We start from the raw sequence: 20,601 nt of genomic DNA on the forward strand, positions 1-20,601 counted from the left end.
GAGGAACTGTGTCGAAAGCCTTATTGCAGTCCAAGAAAATGCAGTCTATCCACCCCTCTCTCTCTTTTCTTACTTCTGTCACCTTGTCATAAAACTTCAGTAAGTTTGTGACACAGGATTTTCCTTCCATGCTGGTTGTCAATTATACACTTGTTTCTTTCCAGGTGCTCCACCACTCTCCTCCTGATGATCTTCTCCATGATTTTGCATACTATACATGTTAGAGACACAGGTCTGCAGTTTAATGCCTCGTGTCTCCCTCCTTTTTTAAAAATTGGGACTACATTTGCCATCATCCATACCACAGGGAGTTGCCCAGTTTCAATGGATGTGTTGAAGATCTTTGCTAGTGGCACACACAGCATCTCTGTTCCCCCACTAAGGACCCATGGAGAGATGTCTGGTCCCCCGCCTTTGAGGTAACAAGTTCACATACCAGCTTCTTCACCTCCTTCTCGGTTAGGTGTACCTCATCCAGCACTTGTTCGTATACCTCCCTATTCTTATTTCCTGGAGTCCTACCGGTTTCCACTGTAAATACTTCTTTAAATCTCGTGTTGAGCTCCTCACATACCTCTTTGTGGTTTCTTGTGAACTCCCCATCATCATTCCTAAGTCTGATTACCTGGTCCTTGACTGTTGTTTTCCTCCTGATGCGGTTATACAACATCTTTTGGTCAGACTTGACTTTTGATGCTATGTCATTTTCGTATTGTTACTGAGCCTCCCTTCTTACCTGTGCATATTCGTTTCTGGATCTTCGGTTGATCTCTTTATTTTCCTGGGTCTTTTGTCTTCTGTACCTTTTCCATTCTCTAGTTCACCTAGTTTTTGCCTCCCTACACCTTTGGGTGAACCAAGGACTCGTTCTGGCCTTCCCATTATTTCTGTTTCCCTTGGGAACAAACCTCTCCTCTGGCTCCTTGCATTTTGTTGTCACATAATCCATCATTTCTTTTAGTGGTTTTCCTGCCAGTTCTCTCTCCCACTGAAAGTCTTGCAGGAAGTTGCTCATGCCTGTGCAGTCCCCCCTTTTGTAGTTTGTTTTTTTCCATCCCATTCCTGCTACTCTCTCCACTTGTAGCTCAATTATGTAGTCAAAGAACAGAACCACATGATCACTAGCTCCTAGGGGCCTTTCATACATGATATCCTCGATGTCCGATGTACACAAGGCGAATACAAGGTCCAGTCTTGCTGGATCATCCTCACCTCTCTCACTGGTAGTGTCTCTAACATGTTGATGCATGAGGTTTTCCAGTACCACATCCATCATCTTGGATCTCCATGTTTTGGGACCTCCATGGGGTTCCAGGTTTTCCCAGTAATTCTCCTTGTGATTAAAATCACCCATAACTAGTAACTTTGCTCCCCTCATGTGAGCTCCTCTGGCCCCCTCGGCTAGTGTGTCAACCATTGCTCTGTTGCTCTCGTCGTATTCTTCTCTTGGCTTCTTGCAGTTCTGTGGTGGGTTGTACATTACTGCAATTACCATCTTATGGCGATCAGACTGGATTGTTTTTACTAAGTAGTCCCTTTCGCCCATGCCATTCATTCCTTCCATTTTCTCAAATCCCCACCAGTTTTTAATGAGCAGTGCAACTCGTCCTCCACCTCTTCTCCCTCTAACTTTCCTAAGGATTTGATATCCGGGTGTAAAGATTGCATCTGTTATCATCCTGGTGAGTTTTGTTTCTGTGAGCGCTATTATGTCTGGGGATGTCTCCTTCATTCTTCCTTGCCACTCCTCACACTTATGTGTTATTCTATCTGCATTTGCATACCACACCTTCAACTACTTTTCTAAAACTGTGGTCTGGGGGGTATATTGGGGTTGGGAAAGTGGGAGACCTGATAAGGAACTATGGGTGGTTGTTGTGGGGGTGGAGTTTGTAATGAGGTAAGTGGGGGCATTGAATATGGCATGTGTGCTTTGGGTTAGAATGCTTGGATGCATTGGGGTTGTCCTGGTTGAGGGGCTTCGGTAGGTGGTTGTGAGGGAGGCTGTATTTGATCTTCCTCTTGAGTCTGGGTTCTCCTGTCCATCTCCTTCTTCACCTCTCTTTCCCCCTTTCGTCTTTGTACCATCTCTCTCAGTTTCTGCCTTTCTCCTTGTGTTCTGTCACGCTCGAGATACACCTTCTGGTACGCCGGCATGTCCCTTAGTCTTGCTTTCTCCTGCAGGACCCTGTTCCGAGTCGATTCTGCCTTGCAAGTCACTTTCACTGGCCGGGTTCTTTTTCTTGCAAACCACCTTATTCTCCGAAAATTTGCCAGCTGAGTCACGTCATCTTCTCCTATTGCTTTTATGAAGCCTCCGATCACATTTTTCTCCCATTGTCTTCTTGCATCGTAAGTTTCCCCTTCAACTTCCTGGAGCCCATAAACAAAGAGTGACCTCTCACTTTCATTCTCCCACTGCATATCCCTATGTATCCACTGATTTGATTTAGTTTCCTCCATTGTAGCTTTTATTTCTTCAGTTTCTTCACTATCTATTGTCCTTGGGTCCAGTGGCCTTTCATTTTCCCTTCTCAGCTTTCCCTGGTCTCTGTTGTGGTCTGTTAGGGCTTCCACTTATAGCTTAGCTCTTTCATTTTCTGCAGTCCCCTCGATTGCTCCTGATATGATTCTCTCTTTTTCTCTGGACCACAATGGTTGGATAGGGCTTCTACATATAGTTTCACTCCATCATTCCCTACAGTCCCCTTGTTTGTGACTGAGGTAGCAGTCTCTGATGTCATTCCCAAATTGTTCTTTAGTTCTTTGGGCTGTTTCAGATTTTTCGGTTCTAGTCTCTTTATCCTAGCGTTTGCTGCTGTGACTTGCATCTCCCACATTTTGCTTTCTGCATCTATCCTCTCCTCCATTCTCATGCTGAGTTCATCTAGCTTCTTTCCCAATTAATGTTCCCTTTTCATGAGCTCTGCTGCCCAATCTTCCTTTGGAGATTCATCCTCCAGTCCCTTGGTGTGTGTGTGTGTGTGTGTGTGTGTGTGTGTGTGTGTGTGTGTGTGTGTGTGTGTGTGTGTGTGTGTGTGTGTGTGTGTGTGTGTGTGTGTGTATGCGTATGTGTGTGTGTGTGTGTGTACTCACCTATTTGTGGTTGCAGGGGTTGAATCATAGCTCCTGGCCCCACCTCTTCACTTATCGCTACTAGGATCTCTCTCTCCTTGCTCCATGAGCTTTATCAAGCCTCGTCTTAAAACTATGTATGGTTATTGCCTCATCTACATCACTTGCCAGGCTGTTCCACTTCCTGACAACTCTATGACTAAAGAAATGTTTCCTAACATCCCTTTGACTCATCTGACTCTTCAGATTCCAACTGTGGCTCCTAGTTTCTGTGTCCCATCCCTAGAACATCCTGTCTCTGATCACCTCGTCAATTCCTCACAGTATTTTGTATGTCGTTATTATATCTCCCTTAGCCCTCCTGTCCTCCAGTAACGTCAGGCCAATTTACCTTAACCCTTTTTCTCAGCTCTGAAATTAGTGTTGTTGCAAACCTTTCCATTTTCTCTAATTTCTTGACTTGCTTAACCAGGTGTGAGTTCCAAACTGGTGCTGCATATTCCAGGATGAGACTGATGTACACGGTGTTCAGAGTCTTTAGCGATTCCTTCCATATGCTGCAGCAGATATCTTGTTTATGTGAGCCTCAGGATCTATAATCTGTCTGCAGACTTCTTTTCCCTTCGCCGATTTTCATGACTGCATTTGGCAGGATTAAATTCGAGGTGCCAGTGCTGGACAAGGATTGCAGCCTGTCCAGGTCTCTTTGTAGTTCTGCCTGATCCTCATCCGATTTAATTCTCCTCATTAACTTCACATTATCTGCAAACAAGGACACTTCTGAGTCTATCCTTTCCGTCATATCATTCACATATGCCAAAAATAGCACTGGTCATAGGACTGACCCCTGTGGAGCCTCGCTCGTCACAGGCGCCGCTCCTGACACCTTGTCACATACCATGTCTCGTTGTTGCCTCCCATCCAGGTATTCTCTGATCCATTGAGGGATCCATTCCGTTATCTTGTCATAAAACTCCAGCAGGTTTGTGACACAAGATTTTCCTTCCCTGAATCCATGCTGGTTGTAGTTTATAAGCTTGTTCCTTTCTAGATGCTCCACCACTCTCTTCCTGATAATCTTCTCCATGACTTTGCATACTTTACACGTGAGTGACACTGGTCTGTAGATTAGTGCCTCGTTTCTGTATCCTTTCTTAAAAATTCAGACTACATTTGCCATCTTCCATTCTTCAGGGAGTTGCCCAGTTTCAATGGATCTCTTCAAAATTGTTGTTAGCGGCACATACAGCGTTCGGTTCCACTACCTTTGAAGTATCAAGTTCACTTAGCAGCTTTTTCACCTCCTCCTTGGTTGTGTGCATTTCATTCAGCATTTGTTGGTATATCCCTTGTTGGTGTACCCTCCTATTCTGACTTTTCGGAGTCCTTTTTGTCTTCAGTGTAAATACTTCCTTAAATCTCATGTTGAGCTCCTCACATACTTCTTGATCATTCCTTGTGAGCTCCCCACCTTCCTTCCTTAGCCTGATGACCTGGTCCTTGACAATCGTCTTCCTCCTAATGTGGCTATACACCAGCTTTGGGTCTGACTTGACTTACGATGCTATACCATTTTTGTACTGTAGCTGGGTCTCCCTTTTTATCTATGCATACTCGTTTATGGCTGTTCGATTAATCTCTTTATTTTCCTGTGTCCTTTGTCTTCTGTATTTTTTCCATTCTTTAGTGCACTTAGTTTTTGCCTCCCTACACTTTATGGTAAACAAAGGGTTCGTTCTTGTCTACCTATTATTTCTGTTGCCCTCTGGAACAAATCTCTCCTCTGCCTCCTTGCATACTAGTCACAAAGTCCATCAATTCGTTTGCTGATTTTCCTACCAACTTTCTTTCTCACTGATCCTCTTGCAGGAAGTTCCTCATGCCTGTGTAGTCCCCCTTTTGTAGTTTGGCTTTATACACCCTACACCTCTTATCCTCTTCACTTGTAGCTCTGCAAAGTATTCAAAGCTCAGGACCATGTAATCCCTAGCTCCAAGGGACCTTTCAGTTGTGATGTTCTCTATGCCCAAGCTACTCTGGGTGAATGCATGATCCAGTATTGCTGGTTTGTCCTCCCCTCTCTCTCTGGTAGTGTCCCTAGCATGTTGGTTCATGTGGTTCTCCAGTACCACATCCTTCATCTTGGGTCTCCATGTTTTGGGACCCCCATTTGGCTACAGGTTTTACTAATCAATCTCCTTGTGATTGAAATCACTCATAACTAGTTGCTTTGCTCTACCTGTGTGAGCTCTTCTGATTACCTTAGCTAGTGTGTCCACTGTTGCTCTGTTGCTCTCTTCATATTCTTCTCTTGTCCTCCTGCAGTTCTGTGTCAGGTTTTACATCACTGCAATGGCTACCTTATGTCCTCACACTGAATTGTTCCTGCTATGTAGTCCTTTTTACACATTCCTTCCATTTCTTCAAGTCCCTATCGGTTTTTAATGAGCAGTGCAATTCTTCCTCCCTCTATTTTTCCTGATGATCTGATATCTGGGTGGGAAGATTGCATCCGTTATCATCCCAGTGAATTTCGTTTCTGTGAGAGCTATGATGTATAGGAACGTCTTCTTCATTCTTTCATGCCACTACTCACATTTGTTGTTCCATCCACATTTACATACCAAACCTTCAATTTCTTTTCTAAAACTGTGGACTCGGGAGAACAATGGGGTTGGGGGAGTGGGAAACATGACAGGGAACTATGGGAGGTTGCTGTGAGGGTGGAGATTGTGATGAGGGGGGTGGGGGCATTGGGTAATGTGTGTGGGGTTTGGGTTAGGTTGCGTGATTGCAGTGGGCTGAGATCCTTTTGCAGATGGTTCTTTGTACCCTCTCTTTCAGATTCTGCCTTTCTTCTTGTGTTCCGTCTCGGTCTAGGTACACCCTCCAGTACATCTGTGTGTCCTTTAGTCTTGCTTTCTCCTGCAGAATCCTCTTTCGAGCCAATTCTGCCTTAAAGATCAATTTGATTGGTCGTTTTTTCCCTTTCAAACCCCCTTGTTCTTAGGAAATTTGCCAACTGGGTCATGTTGTCCTCTCCTATTGCATTCTTGATACTTTCAATCGCTTTTTCCTCCCCCCTCCCCCGTATTCTTACTTCATAAGTTTCCCCTTCAGCTTCCTCGAGCTCATGAACAAAAACCAACCTCTCCCATTCATTCTCCCACTGCACATCACTTTGCATCCCCTGAGTCGATTTAGTTGCCCCATTGCAGCATGTCATCCTTCAATCTCTTCTCTATCTCATTTTCCTCTACTCAGTGGTCTGTCATTTTCCCTTCTCAGCTTTTCTTGGCCATTGCTGTAGTCTGTTAGGACCTCTGTATATAGCTTAGCTCTTTCATTTCCTTAAGTCCCCTCGTTTGTTCCTGGTGTGCTCCTCGTCTTTTCCTGGGCTCCATGGCGATCTGATAGAGCCTCTGTGTACAGATTAACTCTTCTATTCCCTACCGTCCCCTCGTTTGGGACTGATTTAGCAGTTCCCGATGTCATGTCAATACTGTTCGTTGGTTCTTTGGACTGTTTCACCTTTTTTAGCTCCTCATTTCTGCTCTTTATCTTGGCTGTTGTGGCTCTTCAGCTATCCTCTCCTACCTTTTCTTACTAAGCTCTTCTAGCTTTCTTCGCCACTCTTCCTCCCTTTTCATGAGCTCTTTCTCCCAATCTTCCCATCCAGGCTCATCCATGAGTCCCATCGTACTCCGTCCTGCTCTTTGGTAACCCATTTGTGTATGTGTGTGTGTGTGTGTGTGTGTGTGTGTGTGTGTGTGTGTGTGTGTGTGTGTGTGTGTGTGTGTGTGTGTGTGTGTGTATGTGTGTGTGTGTGTGAGTGTGTGTGTGTGTGTGTGTGTGTGTGTGTGTGTGTGTGTGTGTGTGTGTGTGTGTGTGTGTGTGTGTGTGTGTGTGTGTGTATGTGTGTGTGTGTGTGTGTGTGTGTGTGTGTGTGTGTGTGTGTGTGTGTGTATGTGTGTGTGTGTGTGTACTCACGAAGTTGTACTCACCTAGTTGAGGTTGCGGGGGTCGAGTCCGAGCTCCTGGCCCCGCCTCTTCACTGATCGCTACTAGGTCACTCTCCCTGAGCCGTGAGCTTTATCATACCTCTGCTTAAAGCTATGTATGGATCCTGCCTCCACTACATCGCTTCCCAAACTATTCCACTTACTGACTACTCTGTGGCTGAAGAAATACTTCCTAACATCCCTGTGATTCATCTGTGTCTTCAGCTTCCAACTGTGTCCCCTTGTTACTGTGTCCAATCTCTGGAACATCCTGTCTTTGTCCACCTTGTCAATTCCTCTCAGTATTTTGTATGTCGTTATCATGTCCCCCCTATCTCTCCTGTCCTCCAGTGTCGTCAGGTTGATTTCCCTTAACCTCTCCTCGTAGGACATACCTCTTAGCTCTGGGACTAGTCTTGTTGCAAACCTTTGCACTTTCTCTAGTTTCTTTACGTGCTTGGCTAGGTGTGGGTTCCAAACTGGTGCCGCATACTCCAATATGGGCCTAACGTATACGGTGAACAGGGTCCTGAACGATTCCTTATTAAGATGTCGGAATGCTGTTCTGAGGTTTGCTAGGCGCCCATATGCTGCAGCAGTTATTTGGTTGATGTGCGCTTCAGGAGATGTGCCTGGTGTTATACTCACCCCAAGATCTTTTTCCTTGAGTGAGGTTTGTAGTCTCTGACCCCCTAGACTGTACTCCGTCTGCGGCCTTCTTTGCCCTTCCCCAATCTTCATGACTTTGCACTTGGTGGGATTGAACTCCAGGAGCCAATTGCTGGACCAGGTCTGCAGCCTGTCCAGATCCCTTTGTAGTTCTGCCTGGTCTTCGATCGAGTGTATTCTTCTCATCAACTTCACGTCATCTGCAAACAGGGACACCTCAGAGTCTATTCCTTCCGTCATGTCGTTCACAAATACCAGAAACAGCACTGGTCCTAGGACTGACCCCTGCGGGACCCCGCTGGTCACAGGTGCCCACTCTGACACCTCGCCACGTACCATGACTCGCTGCTGTCTTCCTGACAAGTATTCCCTGATCCATTGTAGTGCCTTCCCTGTTATCCCTGCTTGGTCCTCCAGTTTTTGCACCAATCTCTTGTGTGGAACTGTGTCAAACGCCTTCTTGCAGTCCAAGAAAATGCAATCCACCCACCCCTCTCTCTCTTGTCTTACTGCTGTCACCATGTCATAGAACTCCAGTAGGTTTGTGACACAGGATTTCCCGTCCCTGAAACCATGTTGGCTGCTGTTGATGAGATCGTTCCTTTCTAGGTGTTCCACCACTCTTCTCCTGATAATCTTCTCCATGATTTTGCATACTATACATGTCAGTGACACTGGTCTGTAGTTTAATGCTTCATGTCTGTCTCCTTTTTTAAAGATTGGGACTACATTTGCTGTCTTCCATGCCTCAGGCAATCTCCCTGTTTCGATAGATGTATTGAATATTGTTGTTAGGGGTACACATAGTGCCTCTGCTCCCTCTCTCAATACCCATGGGGAGATGTTATCTGGCCCCATTGCCTTTGAGGTATCTAGCTCACTCAGAAGCCTCTTCACTTCTTCCTCGGTTGTGTGCACTGTGTCCAGCACTTGGTGGTGTGCCCCACCTCTCCGTCTTTCTGGAGTCCCTTCTGTCTCCTCTGTGAACACTTCTTTGAATCTCTTGTTGAGTTCTTCACATACTTCACGGTCATTTCTTGTTGTCTCTCCTCCTTCCTTCCTTAGCCTGATTACCTGGTCCTTGACTGTTGTTTTCCTCCTGATGTGGCTGTACAACAGTTTCGGGTCAGATTTGGCTTTTGCTGCTATGTTATTTTCATATTGCCTTTGGGCCTCCCTTCTTATCTGTGCATATTCGTTTCTGGCTCTACGACTGTTCTCCTTATTCTCCTGGGTCCTTTGCCTTCTATATTTCTTCCATTCCCTAGGACACTTGGTTTTTGCCTCCCTGCACCTTTGTGTAAACCATGGGCTAATCCTGGCTTTTTCATTATTCCTGTTACCCTTGGGTACAAACCTCTCCTCAACCTCCTTGCATTTTGTTGCTACATATTCCATCATGAAGGTAGTAGGTTGGTAGACAGCAACCACCCAGGGAAGTACTACCGTCCTGCCAGATGACTGTGAAACAAAAACCTGTAACTGTTTTGCATGATGGTAGGATTGCTGGTTTTCTTTTTCTGTCTCATAAACACGCTAGATAACAGGGATATCTTGCTACTCCTACTTACACTTTGGTCACACTTCACAGACACGCACATGCATATATATATATACATACATCTAGGTTTTTCTCCTTATCCTAAATAGCTCTTGTTCTTTTTTATTTCTTCTATTGTCCATGGGGAAGTGGAAAAGAATCTTTCCTCCGTAAGCCATGCGTGTCGTATGAGGCGACTAAAATGCCGGGAGCAATGGGCTAGTAACCCCTTCTCCTGTATACATTGACTAAAAAAGAGAAGAAGAAAAACTTTATAAAACTGGGTTGTTTAAATGTGCGTGGATGTAGTGCGGATGACAAGAAACAGATGATTGCTGATGTTATGAATGAAAAGAAGTTGGATGTCCTGGCTCTAAGCGAAACAAAGCTGAAGGGGGTAGGAGAGTTTCAGTGGGGGGAAATAAATGGGATTAAATCTGGAGTATCTGAGAGAGTTAGAGCAAAGGAAGGGGTAGCAGTAATGTTAAATGATCAGTTATGGAAGGAGAAAAGAGAATATGAATGTGTAAATTCGAGAATTATGTGGATTAAAGTAAAGGTTGGATGCGAGAAGTGGGTCATAATAAGCGTGTATGCACCTGGAGAAGAGAGGAATGCAGAGGAGAGAGAGAGATTTTGGGAGATGTTAAGTGAATGTATAGGAGCCTTTGAACCAAGTGAGAGAGTAATTGTGGTAGGGGACCTGAATGCTAAAGTAGGAGAAACTTTTAGAGAGGGTGTGGTAGGTAAGTTTGGGGTGCCAGGTGTAAATGATAATGGAAGCCCTTTGATTGAACTTTGTATAGAAAGGGGTTTAGTTATAGGTAATACATATTTTAAGAAAAAGAGGATAAATAAGTATACACGATATGATGTAGGGCGAAATGACAGTAGTTTGTTGGATTATGTATTGGTAGATAAAAGACTGTTGAGTAGACTTCAGGATGTACATGTTTATCGAGGGGCCACAGATATATCAGATCACTTTCTAGTTGTAGCTACACTGAGAGTAAAAGGTAGATGGGATACAAGGAGAATAGAAGCATCAGGGAAGAAAGAGGTGAAGGTTTATAAACTAAAAGAGGAGGCAGTTAGGGTAAGATATAAACAGCTATTGGAGGATAGATGGGCTAATGAGAGCATAGGCAATGGGGTCGAAGAGGAATGGGGTAGGTTTAAAAATGTAGTGTTAGAGTGTTCAGCAGAAGTTTGTGGTTACAGGAAAGTGGGTGCAGGAGGGAAGAGGAGCGATTGGTGGAATGATGATGTAAAGAGAGTAGTAAGGGAGAAAAAGTTAGCATATGAGAAGTTTTTACAAAGTAGAAGTGATGCAAGGAGGGAAGAGTATATGGAGAAAAAGAGAGAGGTTAAGAGAGTGGTGAAGCAATGTAAAAAGAGAGCAAATGAGAGAGTGGGTGAGCTGTTATCAACAAATTTTGTTGAAAATAAGAAAAAGTTTTGGAGTGAGATTAACAAGTTAAGGAAGCCTAGAGAACAAATGGATTTGTCAGTTAAAAATAGGAGAGGAGAGTTATTAAATGGAGAGTTAGAGGTATTGGGAAGATGGAGGGAATATTTTGAGGAATTGTTAAATGTTGATGAAGATAGGGAAGCTGTGATTTCGTGTATAGGGCAAGGAGGAATAACATCTTGTAGGAGTGATGAAGAGCCAGTTGTGAGTGTGGGGGAAGTTCGTGAGGCAGTAGGTAAAATGAAAGATGGTAAGGCAGCCGGGATTGATGGGATAAAGATAGAAATGTTAAAAGCAGGTGGGGATATAGTTTTGGAGTGGTTGGTGCAATTATTTAATAAATGTATGGAAGAGGGTAAGGTACCTAGGGATTGGCAGAGAGCATGCATAGTTCCTTTGTATAAAGGCAAAGGGGATAAAAGAGAGTGCAAAAATTATAGGGGGATAAGTCTGTTGAGTGTACCTGGTAAAGTGTATGGTAGAGTTATAATTGAAAGAATTAAGAGTAAGACGGAGAATAGGATAGCAGATGAACAAGGAGGCTTTAGGAAAGGTAGGGGGTGTGTGGACCAGGTGTTTACAGTGAAACATATAAGTGAACAGTATTTAGATAAGGCTAAAGAGGTCTTTGTGGCATTTATGGATTTGGAAAAGGCGTATGACAGGGTGGATAGGGGGGCAATGTGGCAGATGTTGCAAGTGTATGGTGTAGGAGGTAGGTTATTGAAAGCAGTGAAGAGTTTTTACGAGGATAGTGAGGCTCAAGTTAGAGTATGTAGAAAAGAGGGAAATTTTTTCCCAGTAAAAGTAGGCCTTAGACAAGGATGTGTGATGTCACCGTGGTTGTTTAATATATTTATAGATGGGGTTGTAAGAGAAGTAAATGCGAGGGTCTTGGCAAGAGGCGTGGAGTTAAAAGATAAAGAATCACACACAGGGTGGGAGTTGTCACAGCTGCTCTTTGCTGATGACACTGTGCTCTTGGGAGATTCTGAAGAGAAGCTGCAGAGATTGGTGGATGAATTTGGTAGGGTGTGCAAAAGAAGAAAATTAAAGGTGAATACAGGAAAGAGTAAGGTTATGAGGATAACAAAAAGATTAGGTGATGAAAGATTGAATATCAGATTGGAGGGAGAGAGTATGGAGGAGGTGAACGTATTCAGATATTTGGGAGTGGACGTGTCAGCGGATGGGTCTATGAAAGATGAGGTGAATCATAGAATTGATGAGGGAAAAAGAGTGAGTGGTGCACTTAGGAGTCTGTGGAGACAGAGAACTTTGTCCTTGGAGGCAAAGAGGGGAATGTATGAGAGTATAGTTTTACCAACGCTCTTATATGGGTGTGAAGCATGGGTGATGAATGTTGCAGCGAGGAGAAGGCTGGAGGCAGTGGAGATGTCATGTCTGAGGGCAATGTGTGGTGTGAATATAATGCAGAGAATTCGTAGTTTGGAAGTTAGGAGGAGGTGCGGGATTACCAAAACTGTTGTCCAGAGGGCTGAGGAAGGGTTGTTGAGGTGGTTCGGACATGTAGAGAGAATGGAGCGAAACAGAATAACTTCAAGAGTGTATCAGTCTGTAGTGGAAGGAAGGCGGGGTAGGGGTCGGCCTAGGAAGGGTTGGAGGGAGGGGGTAAAGGAGGTTTTGTGTGCGAGGGGCTTGGACTTCCAGCAGGCATGCGTGAGCGTGTTTGATAGGAGTGAATGGAGACAAATGGTTTTTAATACTTGACGTGCTGTTGGAGTGTGAGCAAAGTAACATTTATGAAGGGATTCAGGGAAACCGGCAGGCCGGACTTGAGTCCTGGAGATGGGAAGTACAGTGCCTGCACTCTGAAGGAGGGGTGTTAATGTTGCAGTTTAAAAACTGTAGTGTAAAGCACCCTTCTGGCAAGACAGTGATGGAGTGAATGATGGTGAAAGTTTTTCTTTTTCGGGCCACCCTGCCTTGGTGGGAATCGGCCAGTGTGATAATAAAAATAATAAAAATAATATTCCATCATCTCATTAACTGGCTTCCCTGCCAGTTCTCTGTCCCACTGAACCCCGTTCAGGTAGTTCCTCATTCCTGTGTAGTCCCCTTTCTTGTAGTTTGGCTTCATTTGTCCTGGCCTTCCTGCTTCTCCCTCCACTTGTAGCTCTACTATGTATTCGAAGCTTAAAACCACATGGTCACTGGCCCCAAGGGGTCTTTCATATGTGATGTCCTCGATATCTGCACTACTCAAGGTGAATACTAAGTCCAGCCTTGCTGGTTCATCCTCTCCTCTCTCTCTTGTAGTGTCCCTTACGTGTTGGCACATGAAGTTTTCCAGTACCACCTCCATCATCTTAGCCCTCCATGTATCTTGGCCCCCGTGCGGGTCCAAGTTCTCCCAATCGATCTCCTTGTGGTTAAAGTCACCCATGATCAGGAGCTTTGCCCTGCATGCATGAGCTCTTCTGGCCACTCTAGCCAGTGTGTCAACCATCGCTCTATTGCTCTCGTCGTACTCTTGCCTTGGCCTCCTGCTGTTCTGTGGTGGGTTATACATCACTGCTATTACCACCTTGGGACCTCCAGAGTGAAGTGTTCCCGCTATGTAATCACTTTCTTCTCCGCTGTCTCCTCTCTCCAGCTCATCAAAATTCCAGTGATTTTTGATCAGCAATGCCACTCCTCCACCCCCCCCTGTTCCCTCTGTCTTTCCTCAGGATTTGGTATCCCGTTGGAAAGATGGCATCTGTTATCATGTGTGTGTGTGTGTGTGTGTGTGTGTGTGTGTGTGTGTGTGTGTGTCTGTGAGTGTGCACGTTTTTTTTTTTTTTGTGTGTGTGTGTGTGTGTGTATGTATGTGTGTGCGTGTGTGTGTACTCACCTAGTTGTACTCACCTAGTTGAGGTTGCGGGGGTCGAGTCCGAGCTCCTGGCCCCGCCTCTTCACTGATCGCTACTAGGTCATTCTCCCTGAGCCGTGAGCTTTATCATACCTCTGCTTAAAGCTATGTATGGATCCTGCCTCCACTACATCGCTTCCCAAACTATTCCACTTACTGACTACTCTGTGGCTGAAGAAATACTTCCTAACATCCCTGTGATTCATCTGTGTCTTCAGCTTCCAACTGTGTCCCCTTGTTACTGTGTCCCCTTGTTACTGTGTCCAATCTCTGGAACATCCTGTCTTTGTCCACCTTGTCAATTCCTCTCAGTATTTTGTATGTCGTTATCATGTCCCCCCTATCTCTCCTGTCCTCCAGTGTCGTCAGGTTGATTTCCCTTAACCTCTCCTCGTAGGACATACCTCTTAGCTCTGGGACTAGTCTTGTTGCAAACCTTTGCACTTTCTCTAGTTTCTTTACGTGCTTGGCTAGGTGTGGGTTCCAAACTGGTGCCGCATACTCCAATATGGGCCTAACGTGTGTGTGTGTGTGTGTGTGTGTGTGTGTGTGTGTGTGTGTGTGTGTGTGTTTTATTAAATCATTGCTCATATTGTCCAGTTGTTAGTGTTATCCTGTTACATAACAGCTGCATTAAGTTTACACCACCTTCTCATGAGGTTTACACCACCTTCTCATGAGGTTTACACCACCTTCTCATGAGGTTTACACCACCTTCTCATGAAGTTTACACCACCTTCTCATGAAGTTTACACCACCTTCTCATGAGGTTTACACCACCTTCTCATGAGGTTTACACCACCTTCTCATGAAGTTTACACCACCTTCTCATGAAGTTTACACCACCTTCTCATGAGATTTACACCACCTTCTCATGAAGTTTACACCACCTTCTCATGAGGTTTACACCACCTTCTCATGAGGTTTACATCACCTTCTCATGAGGTTTACACCACCTTCTCATGAGGTTTATATCACCTTCTCATGAGGTTTACACCACCTTCTCATGAGGTTTACAACACCTTCTCATGAGGTTTATATCACCTTCTCATGAGGTTTATATCACCTTCTCATGAGGTTTACACCACCTTCTCATGAGGTTTACACCACCTTCTCATGAGGTTTACACCACCTTCTCATGAGGTTTACACCACCTTCTCATGAGGTTTACACCACCTTCTCATGAGGTTTACACCACCTTCTCATGAGGTTTACACCACCTTCTCATGAGGTTTACACCACCTTCTCATGAGGTTTACACCACCTTCTCATGAGTTCCATTCACACTGCTCGGCTTCATTTGTGAAGATATTTTCTGGCACTGCAGTAATATATTTTTGGCAATTTTTCTTCCTCAACTCTCACTTCTTGTCTCATACTACTTGAAAATGTTATGAAAATTTATTGTAATATTTTATGTCTCATATGTGAGTATAATGTTTCTTATCTTCCTTTATGTGTCATATGTGAGTATAATGTTTCTTCTTATCTTCCTTTATGTGTCATATGTGAGTATAATGTTTCTTCTTATCTTCCTTTATGTGTCATATGTGAGTATAATGTTTCTTCTTATCTTCCTTTATGTCTCATATGTGAGTATAATGTTTCTTCTTATCTTCCTTTATGTCTCATATGTGAGTATTATGTTTCTTATCCTCCTTTATGTCTCATATGTGAGTATAATGTTTCTTATCCTCCTTTATGTCTCATATGTGAGTATCATGTTTCTTATCCTCCTTTATGTCTCATATGTGAGTATAATGTTTCTTATCCTCCTTTATGTCTCATATGTGAGTATTATGTTTCTTCTTATCCTCATTTCAGCAACACAGATCATATATAGAGTTTTGAGTATTTTTCAGAAACATTTTTTTTTTCTCTGAAAGTCATTTTGCAGTTTGTCTTTGTATTTTTTTTTTTATCTAATTCATGTTTATTGGTGTGTATATGTAGTTACCTGTTTGTAGCGTTATTGTTTTTTTATGGTTTGTAGTAGCTGTTGAACTTATTACTTCTCTAGTTCAACTAGTCTGAATCAGCTGTTACTCTCTAAGATTATATTAATGTCGTCTTGTTTTGCCTGTCGAAGGGGTAAAGATTGTCTTCTTTATCGTTTCCAATTCTTTCATAAACTTGAATGTAATTATCTTAACCTTCTCTTTCTTTTCTCCTATTTTCCAAAGATTGCTTATCTGACACTTTCTTCCACGCATTTCATATTTTTTTAGATGCTTGATGCATATCTTACCACTTTTTTCTAATCTTTTCTAACCTTATCTTTTCTAACATGGCTGCATATTTCAGTTTGTGTTTAGCATATGTTGTTAAATTCTTTTTCATAATTTCCTCATCCACATCTCTAAATGATATTTCAAAAAAATTTGTATCACAAGGGAATTTCTTACTCTTTCATTTATGTGTATTTTAGGTCATAATATTTTGTCAGTGATGAATCCCAGGTTCATTTCTTTGCTTGCTTTCTATATTATCACTCAAATTTTATTCTATATGTAACGTGTTTTCCATTTGTACGCCATCTACTACATTTCACTTATCTTTATATGTCTCCACATAGCTCCTGATTCATTTTGGAAATTTATTAAACAAACAGAAACATTAAGGAAACAAACATTGAACCTTGTGGAACACTAGTAACTTTACAACTCCAAAAAAATTACCTTCTGTCATAAGTATTTCCTTTTAACAACACGAAATCTCTCGTCCAGTACAAAGTGAGAGATATATGTCTTCTAGATTTTGCTGTTTCTCATTATTCATTCGTGAGGCATATACTGAGAAACTTTTATAAAATCTGAATAAATGCCATCTGTATATCCGATGTGCACGAGTACATGAATAACGATCCTGCATGTTTCCACATGCAGGATCGTGACGATCGAAAACAAAAAACACTTAGTAACACTATATGTTCGCCGTTCCAGCCTTGGAGGTTAACCAGGTTTTCCTTCATAGCTGAAATCCCTGATTACATTTTTGTTTTTCCATTTTTAGCTTTTCGTTGGTAGTTCTCTTAACATGTTCTACCCTCATTTACCTTGTCAAATTCTTCTCTCATACATGTAATGTTAAGCTCTCTAATGTACATGTACAAAAATATAAATAGATGGGTGACTCTTGTTAACCCTACACCGTCTAGTGATTACAACACTTGCCTTGTAGATTTAGGACTGGATTACCAGAGGTTCAAGTCTTGTCCATTTAATTTGTTTTATGCAATCATCTTATTACGATTTATTTTGAATTATAATTTCAGTAGCCTGTAATTATTTTTTTACACAAACATTATGAATGACTTGATTTCTACTTTATCCTCTACCACAAACGTTTTTTTTTATTTTTGTTTACACTTCTCTAATTAGTTGTTAAGATGTTTATTTTCTTTTGATTTTATCCTTCCTCAAAGTTATCAGGTACAAGTGCTTCCTTCCTCTTTCCTCACTTCTTAACTATAAATTATTCCTTATGCATAACCTGAAAGAAAGTTGGGATTAGTCTGTTGTATCTGAGAGAATGTTTGATAGATTAGGAACTGTTTATATGCTGAGTGATCAAAGTAGGTTTCGTACCACTCATCATTCGTCAATATCTTTGTCCTATAAAATGACCTTTTACGTTGAAACTCTCTCGACATTTTCTAATTGTGCTGATACGATTTTTCTCTGTATCTAACCCAGAAATTAATTTTTTTTTTTTCAGTGCAGCTCCAAAAAATTACAGTTTGTTCCAATATGCAGCTCTGTCAAGAAATCTGGTTTGTTTTCAATTGTTCTTTAAATCTCCTTGCTTGTAACAACTGAGGTATCCTTTCTCATATCTCATTATCTTATTTTTCTCTCTCTCGCTTTCTTTTACTAAACTTAAGCTTTCCTCAGTGCTGAAACTCTTAGAAAGTTTTTACGCTCTCTAAGAACTTGTATTGCTCTACACTACTTCGTTTTCTCAGTTATTTCCTATAAATTAATAAGATAGGCAGGCATTAGATAGGATATTTCTGTCAGAAACACCATTAGCAAGAACAAATAGCTTCATCCATAAATTATCCAAAGTTCCAAGACTAATATATACGACAACACACATTAACACCTACCACCAACCAACATTGCTCATTACAGAAATATCACAATTCCTTACCACTGATGTAATCAGAATACGACTGATCACACTGCTCGGGACCCTCCCTGGGTTTCCTTTCATCTGCAGCATCACAGTGAAGGGAGACATGAATCTTAGGGATTGGGAGAGAATTGCTTCGTCGTCTTGGAGGGACATTATGTCCAGTCTCCTCGCCAATGTCCTGAAGTCTGTTACCCCACATGTTTGATCAGTAGTTGATCACGAATACGAGGTGCAAATGGAAGGAAATATTAGAGTATTATTAGTACTTTAGCTGTACTTAAAACTTATGACTGTATATTCATTATTTCACTGCACAGTATTTTGATGCTCAATTAATTTTAACTGTGAACTGACATTTTATCACACATATAAACAGTTCGGATTTTGTCAAGATTTGGAAATTTCATGCAAAATATAATTTATATATAAATGCAATAAATAAGTTGTGATTCTAACCCAATACTAATTCATCATCTGGAACGTGCAATAAATTATTTTAAAATTGCAAAAAAAAAGTAAATCAATACATTTAAAAAAAGATAACACTACCCTACTAGTGATGAGATGCAAACTGAAGGTGAGTTACCACCAACTATCATAGGTATAACCAGACTCAGCCAGGGATAATAACTCATAGTAAACTAACACAATTACACTGTAAAGAGATGCTCAAGTTTCCGGACAATCGAGTGATGTTGTACAAGTATAAAGCAAAATATTCTCTAATCATTAAATGTTTGCACAAGGAAAATCCACTGACTATAGTCAGTGGATTTACAGTACTAAAACTAAAGAAAATCTCTTGCATAGGATATCTGAGAGGAAGATTTGATAGAACTAACTGATACACTATGTGACGTATTTTGGTACACAAATAATGTTTTCATTTTAGAGAGGCAATTCTGCATAAATGCTCACAACACATGTATCACTTTTCTGTAGTTTGAACAAAATAAAGTACAATGAATGGTCGTGTTTCAGACATTCTAACAATGCACCAAACACTGCTAAAGTTGATCACACATTATGAGCTTCAGTACAACACTGGAAGCATAATCTACCTGCCAATAATGTGAAACATTCAGTCAAATATGAAGAATTCATATTCATTTCCATACAGGCACCAGCTTCCATGTCAGGGCATGGTTTTTCTCTTTTTCTTCAAACAAGGACACCTATGCATAATAGGAGGATGCAGATGCCAAAATGAGAAGAGAACCTACTTCAGCATTTATTAAACTGAATGGAATCTAATCTTGAGATTTGCAGAGAATTGCAAAACTACACGAAATAAAATCATTGAATGCCAGTGTCATATTTACCTACAACTGACAGGAGAGTTCCAGCTGGGATACAACAGCGTTGGTCCCTCACTGAGTCATTACATCAGTAAAACTCACATCAGTAAACAATTCTTAGACAAAAATAACATCACAACGACCTGCAGCGCTCTGTTAATCATTATAATTGAGTTTCAGATGAACTTTAGCAAGCAAAATTTCAAGGTATGGTAGACAATGGTATAAAATACTAACAAGATGAGAAAAAGACTTCACCTGTAGCTTGATTAAGTTCACTAGGCGCGCCAAAACTGCTAATTGCTTCTAAAAAACTGTATTTGCTTTTATTTCATATCAAAGTGATAGTGACATAGTTCTTTGTGATTCTAAAGAAGAATATATATATATATATATATATATATATATATATATATATATATATATATATATATATATATATATATATATATATATATATATATATATATATATATATATATATATATATATATATATATATATATATATATATATGTCGTGCCGAATATGCCATATAGGACAAGTGAATGCAATAATTTCAAAATCATTCCAACGAAAAAAATATATTTGATTGTGTTTGTTTAGTACTGTGAAAGGATAACTAAATTCCAAGCACTTTCGTGATATTTCACATTATCAAGGAACTATAAAGGCAATCCATCAAAGGAAGGCATATAAAGGGCCGAGGTCACACCCTTTATTATTAAACTTTGCATTGTTCGTGCAAAATTTGTATTTAATGATAAGTTTTATACTCAGAACTTTGGTATGGCAATGGGAAATCCGCTTTCACCTCTTCTTAGCAACCTATACATGGGATTTTTTGAAACAAGACTGCTTAACACAATCCTCCCTAATACAGCTAAACGGTTAAGATATGTTGGTGATATTTTGTGTCTTGTGCATAAAAATATGGATATAAGCCATTTTCTTGTTAAAATTAAATAGCTTAGCCCATTCTATAAACTTTACTGTTGAATTTGAGGAAAATAACTCACTGCCTTTTCTAGATGTTTTAATTATTAAGGGTAATAATGAATTCAAATTTAAAATGTACAGAAAACCTACAAATAATTGTTCTTACGTACACTATTATTCTTCACATCTGTTTTCTAATCAATGTTTTGGAGAGCATTGCGTATTTGTAGTCCAGAGTACATAGATGAAGAAATATCCAAAATTTATGAAATAGCTAATGATCTGAAATACCCAAGAAACGTAATTGATAAATCTTTTAAAATTGCTATAAATACTTTTTACAACCCAAAAAGTGACAACCAACCTTATTCAACTAAAAATATGTTGGTTCTCCCTTACCATGAAAACTTGGTTGATATGCCTTCGCTTCTAAAGACTTTTAATATCAAAGTTGCATTTAAAAATCTTGATATAGTAAAAAAAACTTTTGATTAAGATTTTCCCCAAAATGCTGACGGATGTGTCTATAAAATTCTTTGTAAAATTTGCGATAAAGTTTATTACGGTGAAACTGGTGAAAATCTCGAACTAAGATT

General features: G+C 41.1%; 1 protein-coding gene across 1 annotated transcript in view; it reads right to left on the reverse strand.

Annotated features, from left to right (window-relative positions):
* Positions 1–20,601, reverse strand: part of LOC128696898 (protein unc-80 homolog) — a 1,079,316-nt gene that overhangs the window by 625,163 nt on the left and 433,552 nt on the right. Inside the window, exon 16 of the mRNA XM_070095999.1 lies at positions 17,784–17,953. Within this exon, the coding sequence (XP_069952100.1) occupies positions 17,784–17,953 (170 nt within the window). The remainder of the gene's footprint in view (positions 1–17,783; positions 17,954–20,601) is intronic.

This window comes from Cherax quadricarinatus, chromosome 52 (assembly GCF_038502225.1).
Source record: "Cherax quadricarinatus isolate ZL_2023a chromosome 52, ASM3850222v1, whole genome shotgun sequence".
Taxonomy (NCBI): Eukaryota; Metazoa; Arthropoda; class Malacostraca; order Decapoda; family Parastacidae; genus Cherax; species Cherax quadricarinatus.